This window comes from Convolutriloba macropyga, chromosome 2 (genome assembly GCF_964194025.1).
Source record: "Convolutriloba macropyga chromosome 2, txConMacr16.3, whole genome shotgun sequence".
NCBI classification, from domain to species: domain Eukaryota; kingdom Metazoa; phylum Xenacoelomorpha; order Acoela; family Convolutidae; genus Convolutriloba; species Convolutriloba macropyga.
The window spans coordinates 64,513,503-64,536,692 of record NC_134469.1 but is presented as its reverse complement, the minus strand read 5'-3'; the positions used below and the strand labels follow the sequence as shown (position 1 = coordinate 64,536,692).

Sequence of the window (23,190 nt, the reverse complement as noted above, 5' to 3'; positions counted from 1 at the left end):
AAAATATTCATAAACTAACTAATGAAAATGGTCTTTAAAACATAAAACTCTGCAACTAATTCCACGACCCAAAAGACAGATTGTGAAAGCATACGACAGATAACATACTTCGGAACTGAACTGAGTTACTCAAGAAAAATTAGGGCTCAAAAAACATGAAATTTTTCGCTTTGGCGTCACAGCAAAGAGAAAAGTAAGAGATACTTTTCTCTTGTGGGAGATTTCAAGGAGAAAGAATTCAAACTAATGCAAAAATCAAATTAATAATGAAAAAGACAGTGGAAACAATGATATTTGAAGGCACAAAAATCATTTATTACCAAAACTTAGATGCAGTAGAATTTTTTTTCTAATCTAGACTTTCTATCAAAGTGCTTCTATGCATTACAATGTCATGATCGTCACGCGAATTATGATACCACCGAACATCAATTTATTCAGACAGAAAATGAATATATAAATAAGCCTTAGATAACTGCTACTGTAATTGAGCCAAAATAAAAATGATAACAGTAACTGATAACAAAATATGCTAACAATTCATGCTCCATTTGCAAAACATGAGTATCATAACTGCTCTCAAACGATAGCTGATTACTACTTGGTAATTATACCTACGTTGCAAAATCGAAAACTAGTCGGTTAATCCTTAAAAACAAAAGCGCTCAACCAATAAACGGCAGACTGCTCTAAAAATTTAGCAGCAAATGTTCCTCAATTGAGATTGCAACAATAGATTCGACAAACATATCATTCGACTAAGTATCAAGTAGGGCTCTAATTTGACTGCATATCATGTATCATGAAATTGTAAGATTTATAATTTATCTGCACCAAATACCAATCTCCAATAAATTTGCTGACCTAGGGCTAAATTAGTGGCCGTACTTTAGCCGTCTTTGACAAGTTTTCGCCCTTTGGGACCACTTCACCTTATATTTCACTTCATTGCCCCCATCGACTTGGTTTCACAGTGACGGACATAATACGTTGCTGGCTTCAATTTAACAGTTCCGCTTGTTTTCAACTTCCGTTTATGTCACGATTGTTATTTACAAAATCTTTATAGCACGTCTGTTGCAAGTTAAACTGAAGGTCGAGCTAGTAATTCCCGGAATCACTTCCCTCTCTCAGCTCAAAAAGTTAAGAACGAATCGAAAAAGTTAAAGTGAATCAAGAAGACAAAAACGGCTAGCAAAATTTACGATTACGAGATTTTGAACTCACATGTGCAACCGAAGAGCGTTTCGAAATGAGGGTTATAAAATGTAGAAAGAGACGGGCTATGTTTCCTGCCAACTGTTATCTCAACAATAACGAAAAATAAACCGATTGGCTTTCGCATTAATTAACAAACCCATTACTTATTGAGAGCATACATTAATTAGTTTTAATACAAAAAAAGTAGACCTGGCAACCAAGACCAACTAGAACAAAGTTCAAATATCGAGAATACAAAACGTTTATCCCGATTATTTATCCATTTCCATTACGATAATAATTCTGTTCATCTTGGATTACTTTGCTGCTGTTTAGACGCATTTCGAGTAAAACAAAATTAGCCTAGAAAAATCACAAAAACTTTTCAGGCAAAGTGTAGAAAAAGCGCCAAAACTGGGAAAGGCGAAATAAAATTTAGAGAAATTAAGAGCTCAAGAAAGCCACCAGAGCAGATAACGGCTGTTATTAAAAACAAACCTACCAAATGATGCCCATGAGAAACAAATTCCGATTTCGTTAGAAATATAGTTGTTCTTAGTAAGAACTTTTTGAGGCTGATTAGCACGAAGCAAGTTAACTAATCAGAACTTACTTAAAGTTAACATATAATTAAAGTTAGCGAATTCAATTTGAACAAAAAGAAAAGTTATTCTGATTTCCTAAGTTATGATTGACAAAAAATCTTCACGCGAAGGAAAAAATGCGCTGAAAAATTTGCGAAAGACGTAACGCACCCAATTCAGTGAGATCTATAAATAAACAGAAGTAGAATTGACGTGAGCGTGACCTCATTGTTCTAACAATAACACAAAAGACGCAATAGAACATGGTAATTTTAGATTTTTTTCATAGCGTTTTCAGTTTGTTTATAGATTTTTGAAAATCTAGATCAACTTTTGTGAACATCTGGAACAATTTAAGTATGATAACTTTTCTACTGGAGAATTTTTGTTAGGTTGAGAGGTTTGCTTGGTTTCTAGCAACTTTGATACATAATTTCCCAGAAGTCCTGCGACAGTTCTTCCAGGGTAAGTAAATTTTGCGGTAGAATTAATTTTGAGGTGAAGCGGGTTCTGTTATCGGTGAAATCACTGTAGCCAGTTTCGTAGAGATGATTCAACAATTCTTTTGCTTCTTTTTTAAAGATTTGATTGCACATTTCGATTACTTTTGAAGTCCTAAGCAATATGAAAACATAAAACTAAGCCAGCAGGAAAATGTCGTAAAGATATTGAAAAATGAAAAACTATACAAACCTTTGAAAACCAATAAAACAGGATAAAACTAAGCCATCAGGAAAATGTCGTTAAGATATTGAAAAATGAAAAACTATACAAACGTTTGAAAACCAATAAAACAGGATAATCTGCAAAGCATCAAAAAATATGCTGGCTATTCAGTTCCTTTTGGTACAGAAAACAAAAATGTTAAAAACTCACCAAGATCACCATAACAGTTAAGAAAACTCCATAATCACAAAATCATTTACTACGAAAGAGGGGTGAAAACGTCTAGAAAACAAAATTAGAACACCTTAAGAACTTATAAAGCAACATAGCCTGCAGATTGCCAGAAAATAGCCGCGATAGACGCTTGTGGCCTTCCAAGGAATTGATACAACTAAAGAAATAAGATAGACAGATTGACCACCAGTATTTTAATAGACCATTAGACTTTTTGGGTTAGATTCGGACTGTCATTTTTATGAGACAGTTATTTGAGATTGTCATTTGTTATGCTCTATAAGGAAAAAACCCTCATAGAGCTTTCTCAAAATTAATATTCGAAATCAAAACTCAAGACTCTAATACTCAAGAACTAGGGCATATATGTTTGGCACTTTTTAGATGCACACTATTGATCTTTAACTTGTCTAAGTTCATAAAATTTAAAGTTCATTAAGTAAGTTCAGAAAGCAATTTTTGCGTGAGGTAAGTCATGCAATTGACCAAAAAGCAGAAAAATGACGTCACGTACACAAATTTTAACTGCAATGCAGTAGAAGTCACTGAAATTGGAAAAGTCAACAGTCGCAAGAATCATCGACAAAGACGACGAACTAAAAAGAAAAACCACAATTTCTCAAATAATAGCCGCTATCGCCTCGCAGCTCTTAATAAGAAAAATCATGTGTGAGAAAAATCAGCAAAACTGCTGGAAGAACATTGCACTCGATCAAAAAATTCTGCCCCTTCTCCAAAAATGGTTTCCGATCTAACATTCCCACTCTCTCACACATGAGGCAATAGAAAATTTCTCTCTTGCTTTGCTTTTCAGTTCTATCAGTAATTTGACCAAAACACAAGCGGCACTGATTTTTACATCCTGTTATAAATACAATCCAAAACAACTATCAACAAAAGAAGCTCCACTTTTACTCATTTTTGATTCATAAAAAGACAACGCCCCCAATACAATTCAATTTCTTTTGGGTGGAGGGGTGAACAAGAGGGGGTCAAATTGAGAAGTGGAGGAGGGTGAATGGGGGAGTGTATGATGGAGGGTGACTGAGGGGGCATGTTTCTCCTTTTTCAGGACGAAAAATTAAAAGGGAAAGACGAAAAATTGGTCAAGCGAAAAAAACGCATAAAAAAGATTACAGGACTAATATAAATGTTACAAACCTCTTTTGAGAGCAATTTAAAAGGATGTGTTTAAAACGCTTCTCCTTGCCCCCTTCCTACTTGACTCTCGCCTCCATTTTGACATTGGCCTGTTAGAATTACCTTAATCTGCGTTTCAATATAGGCAATTTTTGGAGGTTTATTTTCATTTCTCAAAAGTTCGAATGGTAAAAAATTTTGTGCACTCTCCCAAACTCAGGTGCAGGCGAGGAGATAAGCTTAGATCAAAGCTAGAATGTTCTGAAAATTTTCAAACGTTTTGAAATAATTGTTTTGCAGAATTATCAGATATTCATGCAAATTTTTAACTGCAATTGTTTTCATTTATAAAGTCATAAAGCTGCTAGATGCCTGCTTCTTTTTCGCTACTTCTTATACAGAAGAAACTCCAAATTAGAGCCCCATTGAGTTCATTTAAGTCAAAAAATTATCTAGACAATTGTAGAAACTGTTTGCGAGCAATTAATCATTCGCAGATTGTGCAGTAGAGTAATGATTTCAATACAACAAAGAGGACAAGACCACATGCACTTCATTTTTACCTAATAAACAAACAACCTCAGTTCTCTGCTCGCCAATCCACTTGAAATTATACGATTTCTTCCATACTTGGGCAACTAGCTGTTTTCAGTTGAAGCCGTTTGCGTGGGGAAATAATACGCCCATGCATTATACATAGACTCTGTAACTGCGTATAGATACCCTTGACTACTATGTGTTGTATCATTCAAAGTAGGGTCCTGATTATCAGAGGCATTTAACTCTTCATAAGATGAATCAGATTCTGTAATTCTATCCGAGGAATAAAGAATAGTCTCATGTAAAGGCGCAACTTTAGGAGGCGCCGCGTCCAGCAAAGAAATTGCCGCTGAAAACATTTGAAAATCAAATTATAAAATCCAACAGATAGTTATGGCATTGATGACACTATTAGATTATAAAGGATAGAGAAATTTATCACTGGAAAACACCTTTGCCCAAAATTATTGACAGGACATTAAAATGTCACCTAGCATTGTTCTGGTGCATTAAATTTCTCATCCATTAAGCTGACAACTCTTTTCTATGACAGATTGTCCAAAAAAAGGAACTTTCAACCATCAATAGTAGAAGAAACATACCCTGAGAATTAGTGCGCTGTCTGATATTGTTGCCAGCGTTAAGACCTCCCCCTGACTGGGCTACGCGCTGGTTACTAGCGGAGGTTGTCAATCCGCGACCACCACCTACACCTCCTGCAACACTACCACTGTCACTCTGGTCCTCAGTGCTGTAGTCTATGTCTTTACTGGACATAATCTGGTCCAAGTACTGAGCAGACACGCTCCTCCACAGGGGCTAAAAATCATTCATTTCAAATCAGATCTGTGCAATCCCTTCAAATCTGCAGTACTCTTTATTAATGCTCTACATCCACCCACTCTTACATCATATTTTATAAACACATTAACGTGCTATCTCAACGTGATTTCACAATTCTGACTAAACGTACGAACTTGAGGACAAGTGAAGAAATTAAGGACCTCTTGAACTTAAAATAGCAATGAAAGTTTACCCCTTTCTGTGCGAGAGTTCTCTGGGCGACATCGATACCCTGTTTCCCTAATGTGACCAGAGCCTGAGATCCCAGTTCCTTTGACCGTTCAATATACTGGTCTATCTCCTGAAACATTAAATTTCCGATCCTGTACTTAATTTATATATAAATTTTGACCACAGGAATCAATAGCAACGGTCATTATATGCATAATAAATACACAAAAATAATAGCGGTTTGAGGAATATACCTTGCAAACTAAATAACTTAAGCCGACTAACGTAGGATGCATTGCTCTTGAACGACAATTTAGCTTAGAGGGGGTGTAGCTTCGAAATCTTTTATGGGTGCAAAATCTGCCCCATAAGGATTCGAATCAGGACCTCCAGATAATCAGTGTGACATCTTAGTCACTCAGCTACAATGACATTGCTTTCCTTTGGCTCACAATCGCTTTCAGAAATGAAATTGCTTACAGACCGAGAGTAACTTAGATCACTCATAAATGAAGAACTTAAGAGTGAAAAGCTCACTCAAGAAGTCAAAGAATGTTCTAGAACAAAGCGCAAAAATGGTCAAGAAAAAATTTGCATAAGAAAACCCACGTCTACAACAATTGATTCAAACTTCGCTCGAGAGCAATAAATAAAGATCAGACTATTTAGATTCAGTATCTGCAGAGTTTAACACAAAAGCTTTCCGACATCCACAATGGTTGCAATTCATTGTTCAACTGCAAGACGCCTGTAAAATACGCACGCTCCAAGGAGATAGAGTACGGAGCTAAGCAAGGCTGATTTTTGCACTGCTCTAAGTGATCATGTCTGAGTCTTCTACAATAATTTTTTTTTAAAAAAAAGTATAATACTGAGAATCACAATCCCAATGCAAAGGGTTCTTTCTTTCTTCTATGTGCATACATAAACTTCTTATAATTAAACGTATCTTTCTGAGGTAACCCAGCTTTTACAAGGCGAAAGTTGTTGAATAGTTTACGACTCTTCTCTCGAAAAATCAAATTCACGTTTCTCCGTTAAGTAAATCAATTTTTGCGGGTCCCTATTTTAAAATTTAGAAAATGATCAGTTTAGGAAAATTTTACAACCACTAACCTGCTCGTTTTTAACAAGATATGGATGAAGCAGCTTTCTGTAAATAAAACTAGAGCCCTTGAATGTAGGCAGCAGTAGCCAGACGACAAACACAATCTTAAGTTCATAATAAAACGGGAACCTGAAACAAATTCTAACATGATAAAGGGTTATTTAGAAAACAATTATAATTACAAAATGTAACAAACCAAGACAGAAATATGTCCGTGAAATTCTCCAGAACGGCAAAAAGGGCGAACACAATCCAATACATCATCCATCGTGCCTGAACAAAAACAAAATAATTCAGATATCAACGGCTTTCCGATTGCCAATAAGAACTGAGACTTACGTATTCCCGCGCATTTTTCGACTTCACGGCTTTGAATGACGCATAAGCTGGATATAAGTTACCCAGCACCAATCTAAACAATCAAAAAAGTTAACAAACAAGGAAACTAGTGAAAAATATTGACGTGGAAAACCGCTTACATAATGACACGAGAAAATAATTGAGAGAACATTCTAATTAAGAAATAGCATGATGTTATCTGAAACAAATAAATTTTCGTCAAGAGAAGGTTACGCTGATTTGATTATTGATCCCCAACGATCTGGAAGAAATTGAATAAGACCGTTTCTCCAATTGAATCTCAAATATGGGATATTTTCCGTGGTTCATTTCTTTGCCCCTGGCTCAGCGGGCACATATTATTTGCCCACCCCGGACGCACGGCCATATTTTTACATAAGGAATTACCATGTAATGGCACGTGCTCCTTAACTGGGGAAGCATAACACAAGAGCGCGCGAGAGAAACACTTGAATTCAATTTGAAGTATAAAAACAATGCGATATTTAAATTGAAAGTATCAAAATTAAAGGGAAATTTTTTGAACCGATAATAATGAAAAACATAGTGGACCGAGTTAATCATGATACATAAAAATTATAAAAAACCAAAACCCTTCAAATGCAACTATAAAAAGTTGGAGGGCTCTTTCGAACCTGCTGTAAAAAATCTATAAAACATTTTTCAATGGAATTTGTCTGCTTCAAGTTTCTTATTGCACCTGGTAAGGAGTTCCAATTCATGCAGGTTTGAACAAAAAATGAGTTTCCTACAAAGGCCGATGATCTGTTGTCTTGAAATTTGATAGGATTATTCTATTATTTGTGTGATAATTAGCACTGGGGAGACTAACGCATTGCTCGAAATGCTTTCTTGTTACCTTCCATGCAGTAATAGAGTACATGTTTTAGCTGAATGCGATGGTCATTTATCAAACACTTCTTTGAAAAGCGTAGTTGAGACGATGACTTTATGAGCGTTAAAAAATTTTTTCAGACCCAGATCAACTGCCTTTCCAGCTAATGTAAAATTTTTTCTTAAACCAATGAAGGCAAGGGTACTGTAGTCAAGATGAGAACAAACAAAGGCATCTAAAACAGTCTTTAAAGATTTTGCAGGAAGCTGATTTCTAATTACTTCGATTCTTTGGTTACCTATTGCCATCTTTTGCAAAACTGTATTCCCTTCGCTTCCAAATATTAAGTGACAGTGAAAAATGATTCTAAGGTACTTGCATTCAGTTTTTATTTTTATTTTTGGTAAAGCTACATAAAGCTTTGCAGTTTTGCTTGATTTGTTTGACGAGAATAACAAACAGTCGTCAGCATATTGGACTAAAGTGCTGTTTACATCAATAGATTGCATCAAGTCATTGACTTAGATATTAAATAGGAGCGGACCAAGATCCCAAACAAAAAAGAGCCCAAACTTGATTTCTTCCTTTTAAGACACCCACTCCACTAGGTTTTGCAACCTCGTTGCAACTGCCATAACATATTTAGAGAGAGTAAATATAAATTACAAATGTAATCAATTGAAGCGTTTTTGCTAAAGCTTGGTATTGACCGAAGCGCCTTTCTCCTACATAGAAAATTTAGGAGCAAAATAGGATCTATTCTGCTTCAGCAGCAGTGTGTTTTATCCAGAAATAAAATTATACTTATTCAATAATTTGATTTAAAACGCTGAAATCAACGCAAATGATCCACATCTCAAATCTTCAAAACATTTTCAAACGAACAATTTCTCATTGCAGACTCTTGGGCCGCTCATCGTTGAGCAGGAAATCTCGGGAAAACGATTTATACTGTTACACCCGGACAACTCTGACCCAAACTGGCCAAATAGTTGACATTGTTGATTGAGGAACTTGCTTTTAATAAGTAGCTGCCAACGTTTTTGTAAACTTGATTTCGGTGTACAAGAGCGTGGCATAAATAAAACAAAACTGCGAAATTGGTAAAAAAATACTGCTCGCGAACGGAACAAAAAACCCATTCGAAAATCAAGGGCCAGTGGAAACTTCAGAAGGTTGCGAGCTCATCACAGGCAATAGACTTTTTTTATATCTGATCATAATCTAAAATTTATTCAAAAAGTTTCCTGACGCAATTACATTAGACACCTTACAAAATAAACGTATTTTGTTGACCCCAGGTTTAACACTTTCAAAAATTCATTTCAGGTCACCACGGGCATAGCTTCACTGAATTTCTAATCTAAAAATGAGCCTTAAAACTAATGATGAAATATGTAAACATACAAAAAATTTTAAAAAAAGTTACTAACAAGTAACAGAAAAGTTGAAAAAAGTACTAAATCGTACAACAACCCCAAAACAAAATGAAAAGGGTTAAATATGTTTCAATTGACGTAAAATTACATATGATGTCTTTATACGATGTATATCAGAAACGAAATAAAACTCAGCTGACGACAGAAAGCATTGACATAACTGAAGTAAATGACCATTAGAACATCTCAACGATGATAGTTAAAAGCTTAAAACGTCCAAAAGCTCGCTAAACATGAAGCTAGTAAACAAATCAGAAAACTGATGATTATCAACCCAAAAAAAACAGAGCCGAGTTCCCAAACATGGGGCTGCGCACAAGCATAATGATTTTATTCCGAACGAAAAACTTAGGGTCTCTGTAACCACTTTTACCCACATTAAGGATATCAGTATACAACACGAATGACTGAAAAAGCGGAGAGAACTGATTGCCAGTGATAAACCTCCTTTAGACAAAAAAGATGTTCTGTTGAAGAATCTCAATCAATTTGAAAATTGGAAAAGAAAAAACGAACTCCTATTGTAAAAAGCACTTTCCGAAAACAATGATGCGACTCGTAAATCAGAAATGCAGATTGACCACAAGCAACGATCTCAATTATTACTTCTAACTCTCGACTGATAGACAAATATTGAAAAACAACATTTTCAAACGCTCTAAATATGCATAGTAACAATATCTTATGCAAAGCCGAAACTTGTGTGATATTTGATCAGCACTTTTTCTTAAATAAATTTCAAACATATCGAAAAGATACATCATTAAGGAAATCATATGAAATCAAATCTTGTCCATGAAAATCTCATGATATTTTTTGTTTGAGTAATTCAAGTTGTGAACTGAAACATCAATGAGACGCCATCTTGAAAATCATAGTCTTTTGAGAATTGCAATCATAAAAACCATGAAAATTTTTCAGAGCAAAGAGCAATTGTTACAACAATTTCAAATCTCAACACCTGAAGTAAATTACTATTAGAAATTGCAGAGTGCGATAAATTTATTAAGTCTAATTCAAAAAAAAACCTTTGCAACCGTTTCGTCAGTGTCATCGGCCAATTTTTACAAAATTGATCTAATTGGTTATTGAAAAAAATTGAAGAAAATGGATCAAATCTATCTGTGAACAGCCAAACACATGTCTAATTAAAAAGGAAACCAATTTGTCAAATTAAAATTACTTCCACTATTTAAAACAAACATTTTCGAACTTTACGTTCCTCGTCAGGTTAAAACTGTTTTACAAATTGTTAAAAGATAAAAAGAATATGTATTTACATTTGTCTGAGACGACAATTAAAACAATTCTAGGAACTGTTCTACAAAATCAATCGAAAATTTTTCCCTATATACAATATTTAGCCTATTTACAACTCATATTTACATCTGTTATCAATTTATTTAAAAGCATTCCTATTCCGGATTTTTCGATTTTGGCCAAGTTCTTGTATTTTTAGGGTTATTCCGAATTTGCCCTAACCATAAGTATTCCACTTGTGGAGGTTTTGCAAAATTCGTTTTGTCATGCTAATTACTTAAAAATTTAATTATTTTTTTGGATAACAATCAGATGAAAAATTTGCATAAACAAAAACATCAATAAAGAAAACTGATCAGAGCAAAACTCTATGAAAATGACCTTACTGAATAGCAAAAATCGGGTGTTCAAAGGAAGAAATTTCAGTAAAAAAACAGTTAAACAAAATGTTAAATGAAATTGTTTAGCAGCCGCCCGTGCGCAATATGTATTATCTTTTGTAAGTGAGCCTGGTACTTGTTTAAAATACAAGGATTGAAGTTTAATTAATAAGTAGATAAAAGCAGAACAGAATGGTTTCAAATAAATGAAGATCTAATTGAGTGATTAACTCTGAAGGTAGGTTTATTGTTCAATGAATGAGTTTTATCCTCATTTTTGTCCGTACCCAATATCGGTTCTATCACTGTGGTAAATTAACCAAGTAAACACTGATATTTCACAAATGTTAGTATTGCTAGAAGCCCGAGCTTTGTCTATTTCAATCTGTCGACACCTATCAAGATTGTGTCAGTCATTAATCATGTAATAAACTAAAATTTAAACTAAATCTTTGACCTTGAATCCCAAGGTTTTTAGTACACGTTTTTTTACATACGTGTGACACTCACACTGCCCCCTCTCAATAAGAAACGAGTGTGCCACTCACTCACATAAAATCAAATAAATTTTACAGTTGTTGATGCATGAACGTTTTAAAATACAAAAGTTTGTACTTTTCATATAAAAAGTTTAGGTATCAGTTTTCGTCATTCATGACTTTCTCTGCCTCGTCCAGCCCGACATTGTTGTACGCTTATCGCGCCCCATCGTTCATCAGTATTTGGTATGCTCGATTAATGGTCTTGAAAAACTACTCAACTCCACCAGCATCAGGGTGCGTCAACAAGCTCATTTTGTGGTAGTGTTTTTTATCTGATCTTTTGAAGCAGAACTTTTTACCAACAAAATCTCGTAAAGTTTCGCAGGCCGATTCAATGCATTTTTATTCCAAATCTCGAATAAACATTTTTTCTGGCCTTCGTTTTGGCTTTCTTGTTCTTCAAAGAATGCATTTGTCTATCAATTAGAGTGTCTTTCCTTCGGCACTCACTAGCCAAGTACTGATAATAGTTTTCCAACTGCTGAAGTTCTGACCTCAATTGGTCATTCTCTTTCTCCATTTTCTCCATGGCTTCGCTCTTTTTATCAGTATTGACTTTTAGATTGGCCAACTCTTGCTTAGGTAAGTCGATTGACTGCTCTTGCTCGGCATTTCTAGCTGCCGCCGCCTTTAGGTTATCTCTTAGCGCCTCACACTCTGCGATCAGTTTTCCCAATGCGTCTCTTGTTGCCTCATTGGCTTTGTCGCAATGTTTGTCTAGTTTTTGTCGAAGCTCGACAAGATCTTTTAGGAATTAAATGAGTATGTACTCTTCAATTCCTCTAACTGCGCGCACTGGTTTTGCAGTTCCACTTCAGTCTGCAGAGCTCGGGACCGAATATTGGCGGGTGCCAGAAGCTCTAGTGTAGACACCTTCCGAGTTCACGACAGACAAGATTCCACTCGGTACACGCCCGGGGAAATCTACGAAATAACTTTCCACAACTCTGGCATATAGTACACATATTCACCAATTTGTGGGGTCTCACTGCCTGCTATGTTTAATAGAAACCATTTTTGCTTCCAAAGTTTCTCAATATTTTCAGTCTTGATATCAAGACTTTTCCCTTATTTTTATTGGTCTTGAACTCAAGACAACTCATTTTAATTTTCGTTTGGTCTTGAACTCAAGACAACTCATTTTAATTTTTTGTTTGATTGCAGGCAGCAGTAGCCAGACGACAAACACAATCTTAAGTTCATTATAAAACGGGAACCGGAAACAAATTCTAACGTGACAAAGGTTTATTTAGAAAACAATTATATTTTCAGAATGTAACAAACCAAGACAGAAAAACGTCCGTGAAATTCTCCAGAACGGCAAAAAGGGCGAACACAATCCAATACATCATTCATCGTGCCTGAACAAAAACAAAATAATTCAGATATCAACGGCTTTCCGATTGCCAATAAGAACTGAGACTTACGTATTCCCGCGCATTTTTCGCCTTCACGGCTTTGAATGACGCATAAGCTGGATATAATTTGACCAAGTAGTCATGTGGACCAAGTTAGTCATGATACATATAAATTATAAAAACACAAAACCCTTCAAATGCAACTATAAAAATTTGGAGGGCTCTTTCGAACCTGCTGTAAAAAATCTATAAAACATTTTTCAATGGAATTTGTCTGCTTCAAGTTTCTTATTGCACCTGGTAAGGAGCTCCACTTCATGCAGGTTTGAACAAAAAATGAATTTCCTACAAAGCCCGATGATCTGTTGTCTTGAAATTTGATAGGATTATTCTTATATTTGTGTGATAATTAGCACTGGGGAGACTAACGCATTGCTCGAGATGCTTTCTTGTTACCTTCCATGCAGTAATAGAGAACATGTTTTAGCTGAATGCGATGGTCATTTATCAAACACTTCTTTGAAAAGCGTAGTTGAGACGATGACTTTATGAGCGTTAAAAAATTTTTTCAGACCCAGATCAACTGCCTTTCCAGCTAATGTAAAATTTTTTCTTAAACCAATGAAGGCAAGGGTACTGTAGTCAAGATGAGAACAAACAAAGGCATCTAAAACAGTCTTTAAAGATTTTGCAGGAAGCTGATTTCTAATTACTTCGATTCTTTGGTTACCTATTGCCATCTTTTGCAAAACTGTATTCCCTTTGCTTCCAAATATTAAGTGACAGTGAAAAATGATTCTAAGGTACTTGCATTCAGTTTTTGTTTTTATTTTTGGTAAAGCTAGATAAAGCTTTGCAGTTTTGCTTGATTTGTTTGACGAGAATAACAAACAGTCGTCAGCATATTGGACTAAAGTGCTGTTTCCATCAATAGATTGCATCAAGTCATTGACTTAGATATTAAATAGGAGCGGACCAAAATCCCAAACAAAAAAGAGCCCAAACTTGATTTCTTCTTTTTAAGACACCCACTCCACTAGGTTTTGCAACCTCGTTGCAACTGCCATAACATATTTAGAGAGAGTAAATATAAATTACAAATGTAATCAATTGAAGCGTTTTTGCTAAAGCTTGGTATTGACCGAAGCGCCTTTCTCCTACATAGAAAATTTTGGAGCAAAATAGGATCTATTCTGCTTCAGCAGTGTGTTTTATCCAGAAATAAAATTATACTTATTCAATAATTTGATTTAAAACGCTGAAATCAACGCAAATGATCCACATCTCAAATCTTCAAAACATTTTCAAACGAACAATTTTTCATTGCAGACTCTTGGGCCGCTCATCGTTGAGCAGGAAATCTCGGGAAAACAATTTATACTGTTACAACCGGACAACTCTGACCCAAACTGGCCGAATAGTTGACATTGTTGATTGAGGAACTTGCTTTTAATAAGTAGCTGCCAACGTTTTTGTAAACTTGATTTCGGTGTACAAGAGCGTGGCATAAATAAAACAAAACTGCAAAATTGGTAAAAAAAAATACTGCTCGCGAACGGAACAAAAAACCCATTCAAAAATCAAGGGCCCGTGGAAACTTCAGAAGGTTGCGAGCTCATCACAGGCAATAGACTTTTTTATATCTGATCATAATATAAAATTTATTCAAAAAGTTTCCTAAAGCAATTACATAAGACACCTTACAAAATGCACGTAATTTGTTGACCCCCAGTTTAACACGTTCAAAAATTCATTTCAGGTCACCACGGGCATAGCTTTTTTGAATTTCTAATCTAAAAATGAGCCTTAAAACTAATGGTGAAATATGTAAACATAAAAAAATTTTTTTTAAAAAGTTACTAACAAGTAACAGAAAAGTTGAAAAAAGTACTAAGTTGCATACTACCCCAAAACAAAATGAAAAGGGTTAAATATGTTTCAATTGACGTAAAATTACATATGATGTCTTTATACGATGTATCTCAGAAACGAAATCAAACTCAGCTGACGACTGAAAGCATAATGACATAACTGAAGTAAATGACCATTAGAACATCTCAACGATGATAGTTAAAAGCTTAAAACGTGCAGAAGCTTGATAAACATGAAGCTAGTAAACAAACCAGAAAACTGATTTTTATCGACCCAAAAAAACAGAGTCGAGTTCCCAAACATGGGGCTGCGCACAAGCATAATGATTTTATTCCGAATGAAAAACTTAGGGTCTCTGTAACCACTTTTACCCACATTAAGGATATCAGTATACAACACGAATGACTGAAAAAGCGGAGAAAAGTGATTGGCAGTGATAAACATCCTTTAGACAAAAAATATGTTCTGTTGAAGAATCTCATTCAATTTGAAAATTGGAAAAGAAAAAATGAACTTCTATTGTGAAAAAAACTTTCCGAGAAAAATGATGCCACTCGTAAATCAAAAATGCAGATTGATCACAGGCAACGATCTCAATTATTACTTCTAACTCTCGACTGGTAGACAAAAATTGAAAAACAACATTTTCAAACGCTCTAAATATGCATAATAACAATATCTTATGCAAAGCCGAAACTTGTGTGATATTTGATCAGCACTTTTTCTTAAATAAATTTCAAACATATCGAAAAAGTACATCATCAAGGAAATCATATGAAATCAAATACCGTCCATGAAAATTTCAAGATATTTTTTGTTTAAGTAATACAAGTTGTGAACTGAAACATCAATGAGATGCCATCTTGAAAATCATAGTCTTTTGAGAATTGCAATCATAAAAACCATGAAAATTTTTTAGAGCAAAGGGCAATTGTTACAACAATTTCAAATCTCAACACCTGAAGTAAATTACTATTAGAAATTGCAGGGTTCGATAAATTTATTAAGTATAATTCAAAAAAAAACCTTTGCAAACGTTTCGTCACAGTGTCATCGGCCAATTGTTACAAAATTGATATAATTGGTTATTGAGGAAAATTAAAGAAAATGGATCAAATCTATCTGTGAACAGCCAAACACATGTCTAATTAAAAAGGAAACCAATTTGTCAAATTAAAATTACTTCCACTATTTAAAACAAACGTTTTCGAAATTTACGTTCATCGTCAGGTTAAAACTGTTTTACAAATTGTTAAAAGATAAAATGAATATGTATTTACATTTGTCTAAGACGACAATTAAAACAATTCTAGGAACTATTCTACAAAATAAATCGAAAATTTTTCTCTATATACAATATTTAGCCTCTTTACAACTCATATTCACATCTGTTATCAATTTATTTAAAAACATTCCTATTCTGGATTTTTCGATTTTGGCCATGTTCTTGTATTTTTAGGGTTATGCCGAATTTGCCCTAATCATAACTGCCATAATCAGCAACTGCCATAACATATTTAGAGAGAGTAAATATAAATTACAAATGTAATCAATTGAAGCGTTTTTGCTAAAGCTTGGTATTGACCGAAGCGCCTTTCTCCTACATAGAAAATTTAGGAGCAAAATAGGATCTATTCTGCTTCAGCAGCAGTGTGTTTTATCCAGAAATAAAATTATACTTATTCAATAATTTGATTTAAAACGCTGAAATCAACGCAAATGATCCACATCTCAAATCTTCAAAACATTTTCAAACGAACAATTTCTCATTGCAGACTCTTGGGCCGCTCATCGTTGAGCAAGAAATCTCGGGAAAACGATTTATACTGTTACACCCGGACAACTCTGACCCAAACTGGCCAAATAGTTGACATTGTTGATTGAGGAACTTGCTTTTAATAAGTAGCTGCCAAAGTTTTTGTAAACTTGATTTCGGTGTACAAGAGCGTGGCATAAATAAAACAAAACTGCGAAATTGGTAAAAAAAATACTGCTCGCGAACGGAACAGAAAACCCATTCGAAAATCAAGGGCCAGTGGAAACTTCAGAAGGTTGCGAGCTCATCACAGGCAATAGACTTTTTTTTATATCTGATCATAATCTAAAATTTATTCAAAAAGTTTCCTGAAGCAATTACATTAGACACCATACAAAATGCACGTATTTTGTTGATCCCCAGTTTAACACGTTCAAAAATTCAATTCAGGTCACCACGGGCATAGCTTCTTTGAATTTCTAATCTAAAAATGAGCCTTAAAACTAATGATGAAATATGTAAACATACAAAAAATTTTTAAAAAAAGTTACTAACAAGTAACAGAAAAGTTGAAAAAAGTACTAGGTTGCACACTACCCCAAAACAAAATGAAAAGGGTTAAATATGTTTCAATTGACGTAAAATTACATATGATGTCTTTATACGATGTATCTCAGAAACGAAATCAAACTCAGCTGACGACTGAAAGCATAATGACATAACTGAAGTAAATGACCTTTAGAACATCTCAACGATGATAGTTAAAAGCTTAAAACGTGCAAAAGCTTGATAAACATGAAGCTAGTAAACAAACCAGAAAACTGATTATTATCGACCCAAAAATAACAGAGCCGAGTTCCCAAACATGGGGCTGCGCACAAGCATAATGATTTTATTCCGAATGAAAAACTTAGGGTCTCTGTAACCACTTTTACCCACATTAAGGATATCAGTATACAACACGAATGACTGAAAAAGCGGAGAAAAGTGATTGGCAGTGATAAACCTCCTTTAGACAAAAAATATGTTCTGTTGAAGAATCTCATTCAATTTGAAAATTGGAAAAGAAAAAGTGAACTTCTATTGTGAAAAAAACTTTCCGAGAAAAATGATGCGACTCGTAAATCAAAAATGCAGATTGATCACAGGCAACGATCTCAATTATTACTTCTAACTCTCGACTGATAGACAAAAATTGAAAAACAACATTTTCAAACGCTCTAAATATGCATAATAACAATATCTTATGCAAAGCCGAAACATGTGTGATATTTGATCAGCACTTTTTCTTAGATAAATTTCAAACATATCGAAAAGGTACATCATTAAGGAAATCATATGAAATCAAATACCGTCCTTGAAAATTTCTAGATATTTTTTGTTTAAGTAATACAAGGTGTGAACTGAAACATCAATGAGATGCCATCTTGAAAATCATAGTCTTCTGAGAATTGCAATCATAAAAACCATGAAAATTTTTCAGAGCAAAGGGCAATTGTTACAACAATTTCAAATCTCAACACCTGAAGTAAATTACTATTAGAAATTGCAGAGTGCGATAAATTTATTAAGTATAATTCAAAGAAAAACCTTTGCAACCGTTTCGTCACAGTGTCATCGGCCAATTGTTACAAAATTGATATAATTGGTTATTGAAGAAAATTAAAGAAAATGGATCAAATCTATCTGTGAACAGCCAAACACATGTCTAATTAAAAAGGAAACCAATTTGTCAAATTAAAATTACTTCCACTATTTAAAACAAACGTTTTCGAAATTTACGTTCATCGTCAGGTTAAGACTGTTTTACAAATTGTTAAAAGATAAAATGAATATGTATTTACATTTGTCTGAGACGACAATTAAAACAATTCTAGGAACTATTCTACAAAATCAAACGAAAATTTTTCTCTATATACAATATTTAGCCTATTTACAACTCATATTTACATCTGTTATCAATTTATTTAAAAACATTCCTATTCTGGATTTTTCGATTTTGGCCATGTTCTTGTATTTTTAGGGTTACGCCGAATTTGCCCTAATTATAAGTATCCCTCTTGTGGAGGTTTTGAAAAATTCGTTTTGTCATGCTAATTACTTAAAAATTTAATCATTTTTTTGAATAACAATCAGATGAAAAATTTGCATAAACAAAAACATCAATAAAGGAAACTGACCAGAGCAAAACTCTTTGAATATCAATTCAAATTGTAGTAGAAAAAATGACCTTACTAAATAGCAAAAATCGGGTGTTCAAAGGAAGAAATTTCAGTAAAAAAACAGTTAAACAAAATGTTAAATGAAATTGTATAGCAGCCGCCCGTGCGCAATATGTTTTATCTTTTGTAATTGAGCGTGGTACTTGTTTAAAATACAAGGATTGATGTTTAATTAATAAGTAGATAAAAGGAGAAGAGAATGATTTCAAATAAATGAAGATCTAATTGAGTGATTAACTCTGAAGGTAGGTTTATTGTTCAATGAATGAGTTTTATCCTCAGTTTTATCCGTACCCAATATCGGTTCTATCACCGTGGTAAATTAACCAAATAAATACTGACATGTCACAATTTTTAGTATTGCTCGAAGCCCGGGCTTTGTCTATTTCAATCTGTCGACACCTATCAAGATTGTGTCACTCAATAATCAAGTAATAAAATAAAATTTAAACTAAATCTTTGACCTTTTAAACCCAAGGTTTTTAGTACACCTTTTTTTTTAAATACGCGTGACACTCACACTGCCCCCTCTCAATAAGAATAGAGTGTGCCACTCACTCACATAAAATCAAACAAATTTTACAGCTCTTGATGCATGAACGTTTTAAAATACAAAAAGTTTGTACTTTTTATATAAAAAGTTTAGGTATCAGTTTTCGTCATTCATGATTTTCTCTGCATCGTCCAGCCCGACATTGTTGTACGCTTATCGCGCCCCATCGTTCATCAGTATTTGGTATGCTCGATTAATGGTCTTGAAAAACTACTCAACTCCACCAGCATCAGGGTGCGTCAACAAGCTCATTTTGTGGTAGTGTTTTTTGATCTGATCTTTTGAAGCCGAACTTTTTACCAACAAAATCTCGTACAACTTTGCAGGCCGATTAAATACATTTTTATTCTGAATCTCGAATAAACATTTTTCTCTGGCCTTTGTTTTGGCTTTCTTGTTCTTCAAAGAAAGCTTTTGTCTATCAATTATAGTGTCTTTCCTTCGGCACTCACTAGCCAAGTTTTGGTTATAGTTTTCCAACTGCTGAAGTTCTGACCTCAATTGGTCATTCTCTTTCTCCATTTTCTCCATGGCTTCGCTCTTTTTATCCGTATTGACTTTTAGATTGGCCAACTCCTGCTTAAATAAGTTGATTGACTGCTCTTGTTCGGCATTTCTAGCTGCCGCCGCCTTTAGTCTATCTCTTAGCGCCTCACACTCGGCACCCAGTTTTCCCAATGCTTCTCTTGTTGCCTCTTTGGCTTTGTCGCAATGTTTGTCTAGTTTTTGTCGAAGCTCGACAAGATCTTTTTGGAGTAAAGAGTGTGTACTCTTCAATTTCTCTAACTACGCGCACTGGTTTTGCAGTTCCACTTCAGTCTGCTGAGCTCGGGACTGAATATTGGCGGGTGCCAGAAACTCTAGTGTAGACACCTTCCAAGTCCGTTACAGACAATATTCCACTCGGTACGCTCCCGGGGAAATCTCCGAAATAACTTTCCACAACTCTGGCATATAGTACACATATTCATCATTTTGTGGGGTCTCACTGTCTGCTATGTTTAATAGAAACCATTTTTGCTTCTAAAGTTTCTCAATATTTTCAGTATTGATCTCAAGACTTTTCCCTTACTTTAATTGGTCTTGAACTCAAGACAACTCATTTTAATTTTTTTTGGTCTTGAACTCAAGACAACTCATTTTATTTTTTTTGGTCTTGAACTCAAGACAAGTCATTTTCGTTTTTTTTTTGTACTGAACTCAAGACAAGTCATTTTCATTCATTTTTTTGGTCCTGAACTCAAGACAACTCATTTTCATTTCTTTTACACAACCGACTCTTTCAAGGACTCTTTCTCTTCAATCATTTTATTTTGTTCTCGGCGCTCATTAATTAATTTGAGTAGTTGATTATACATACGTGTTCCCGTTACAAGGTCGAGATTCCGCAACAGTTGTTGCCAGGAGGCTCCATTAATGACTAATCCTAAATAGATGAACAATTTAGGAAAATTTTTCACAACTTGGAATATGAGGTAGACTGTTAAGCGCATCCCATCTCTGTCGCCACCATAGCAGCCGCCCGTGCGCAATATGTATTATCTTTTGTAATTGAGCGTGGTACTTGTTTAAAATACTTGGATTGAAGTTTAATTAATAAGTAGTTAAAAGCAGAAGAGAATGGTTTCAAATAAATGAAGATCTAATTGAGTGATTAACTCTGAAGGTAGGTTTATTGTTCAATGAATGAGTTTTATCCTCAGTTTTGTCCGTACCCAATATCGGTTCTATCACCGTGGTAAATTAACCAAGTAAATACTGATATGTCACAATTGTTAGTATTGCTCGAAGCCCGAGCTTTGTCTATTTCAATCTGTCGACACCTATCAAGATTGTGTCAGTCATTAATCAAGTAATAAATTAAAATTTAAACTAAATCTTTGACCTTGAAACCCAAGGTTTTTAGTACACCTTTTTTATACATACGTGTGACACTCACAATTGATACAAAAAACAACCTCAATAACCCCAACTACCGAAGTTGAAAACAGGCAGCAAGGTATGGCAAAAAAACTGAAAGCTTCAATCAATACTTCGCTTTGGTATTCTCTAAATCTTATATACATTGTAAGCCTATTTGCACCAAAATATCAACCAGACCTAACCAACTTGAAAACACGGTTTTAAAAAATGATCCAAATTATTGTTATCATCACTAAATCTTGTTTCGAGCGTGTCTTGACAAACGATGGCTCTTAAATTATCTGAAAAAAGGCCAAGTAACAGCAATACAAAAAGAACAACAAATTTTATGTAACTTATTAACGATCCACTAGCCTCCTATCTTGGTCCTCTCAATTTCTAAAAACAAATTTCTAAAAACAAATTTCTAATAACAAATTGATCTCTAAAAACAAGTTTTTAATATACAAAGTGTGGCTTCTCTAAATCAAATTAATACACAGTTCAGTGCAGTTTCAGAGAAGATCAACCTGCAACGCTAAAATTAAAATTTTTTGGAAAAAGTATTCAGACAGAACAGTTTAAAAATTTTTTTAAAAACAAACATTATGTATCTCGGCTTTTATAGCGTTTACAAGGTACCTTATGTTATGCTAGTAACCAAACCTGGGTCTTAAGGATTGAAGGTATTCTCTTAGGATTCTTTAACTCATATCTAGGCAACCATAAAAAAAGCTCTACAAAAGCGTTGTTTTGTTGTCCCAGTCATCAAATTAAAGTAATGTCCAATAATTTCTACTGTTTTAAAATTTGCAGATTAATTGTCAAAAGCAAATATTTCGCTCAGAAAATTTCTTCTCGGAAAAATTTCACATTGCTCGTAATATTCGGTTTTTCAGTCCAAATGGTTCTCTTAAATTTATTAATTTTTCTCGGTAGTTGGAGATTCGACAGGTTTTAAAGGTGAATTGGCTGCGCGCTTTCTCTGTTTGAGTTTTCGTCGTTTTGAAAATTTCGTTGTTCCTTGCTTCTTTCGTATGTACTTCTGGTAGTTGGATGCCGCTATTCTCTTAATTCAGAGCTTTTGAAATTAGTAATAGATCAGGATAAGTTAAGCAGGATAAACTTCGGTAGCGGCAATATGTTTAATAGTTGAAGCTGGCTTTTGTATTCTGTATCATTATTTCCCGTTATCCATTTGGCTTCTTTTTTTGAAACTTTTCCAGAATTTGAATTTCAGTTCTTCCGGCAGTCAAGCACGTGAAACCATACAGCAGTACTGGCAAAATTAGGGACTTATGAAATCCCAATTTCACAAACGTGTATACTTTAATTGCAAAATTTCGCTTTAAGCATGTAAAAACTTTACTTGCTTCCTTCATTATTCTTCTGTATGCTGTTTCCACGATACATGAGCGCCCATGTGAATACCAAGATCTTTGGCAGTCGCCGTGGTTTTTGCCAAATCTTCACTCATCAATTTGTACTGTTGGTCCATACCTCTGAATTTCAGATATGCACACTTGTCTGTTGCCAGCTCCATTTTATTTTGGATTACTCAGTTCTCAATTGCATGAAGATCATCTTGAACTTGCCAGTAGCTTCTTTGCACAGCAAAAATTTTAAGATCTTCAGCGAAGATAAACAACTCAGAAAACACCAGGACATCTGGAAGATCGTTATTAAACATTGAGAACAGTAATGCACCTAGGAGCGACCCCTGTGATAACCCGCTTGTTATATCGACTATCCTCAAACTTGTATTGTCCACACGCACATATTGTTGTCGATCTTTCAAATTAGTATTTGATGCAAACATCCACCAACTTCAATGTCAATCAACTTTTGAATTAATTCATAATGTGGCACATTGTCAAAAGCTTTTGAGACGTCAGTGTAGAAAGCAAATATCTCTGAGTGAGAGTCGTGATCAAGAACTTCATATATTTTTTTGGGAAAGAGCGGCATATTTGTTTGCACAGATCTTCTCCTGACAAAACCAAGTTGAATCTTATTTAGGAACTTTCGAAGATGATTGTACAATACAATGTATATAAATTTTTCCAGTATCTTGCCATCATTGTGCAATACTGAGACAGGCCGGTAGTTTTAAAATTTTTTTTGGTCTCTTTTACTGATAATTGGCGTTATGGCGGCAACATTCCAGCTGTTGCGTATTTTTCGCAGCTTGTTTATACTCCGAAGGACTGAAAGCATGACGTTGC

General features: G+C 34.5%; 2 protein-coding genes across 7 annotated transcripts in view; both read right to left on the bottom strand.

The window, feature by feature from the left end:
• Nucleotides 1-23,190, bottom strand: part of LOC142334606 (delta(3,5)-Delta(2,4)-dienoyl-CoA isomerase, mitochondrial-like) — a 440,398-nt gene that overhangs the window by 132,279 nt on the left and 284,929 nt on the right. The gene's annotated exons all lie outside the window — the stretch shown is intronic.
• The window catches only part of LOC142334605 (receptor expression-enhancing protein 1-like), a 129,260-nt gene that overhangs the window by 9,834 nt on the left and 96,236 nt on the right, over nucleotides 1-23,190 (bottom strand). For 3 of the 5 annotated variants that reach the window (XM_075382770.1, XM_075382772.1, XM_075382771.1), the window contains exons 2-7: nucleotides 6,966-7,026; nucleotides 6,826-6,898; nucleotides 6,683-6,759; nucleotides 6,495-6,615; nucleotides 5,401-5,508; nucleotides 4,967-5,183 (exon numbers count right to left, since the gene is read on the bottom strand). In XM_075382770.1, coding sequence (XP_075238885.1) covers nucleotides 4,967-5,183; nucleotides 5,401-5,508; nucleotides 6,495-6,615; nucleotides 6,683-6,759; nucleotides 6,826-6,898; nucleotides 6,966-6,997 — 628 coding nt within the window. In that variant the 5' untranslated portion in view covers nucleotides 6,998-7,026. Of the gene's footprint in view, nucleotides 1-4,387; nucleotides 4,714-4,966; nucleotides 5,184-5,400; nucleotides 5,509-6,494; nucleotides 6,616-6,682; nucleotides 6,760-6,825; nucleotides 6,899-6,965; nucleotides 7,027-23,190 lie in introns of all 5 variants that reach the window. The other 2 variants (XR_012758837.1, XR_012758838.1) reach the window with 2 other exon arrangements.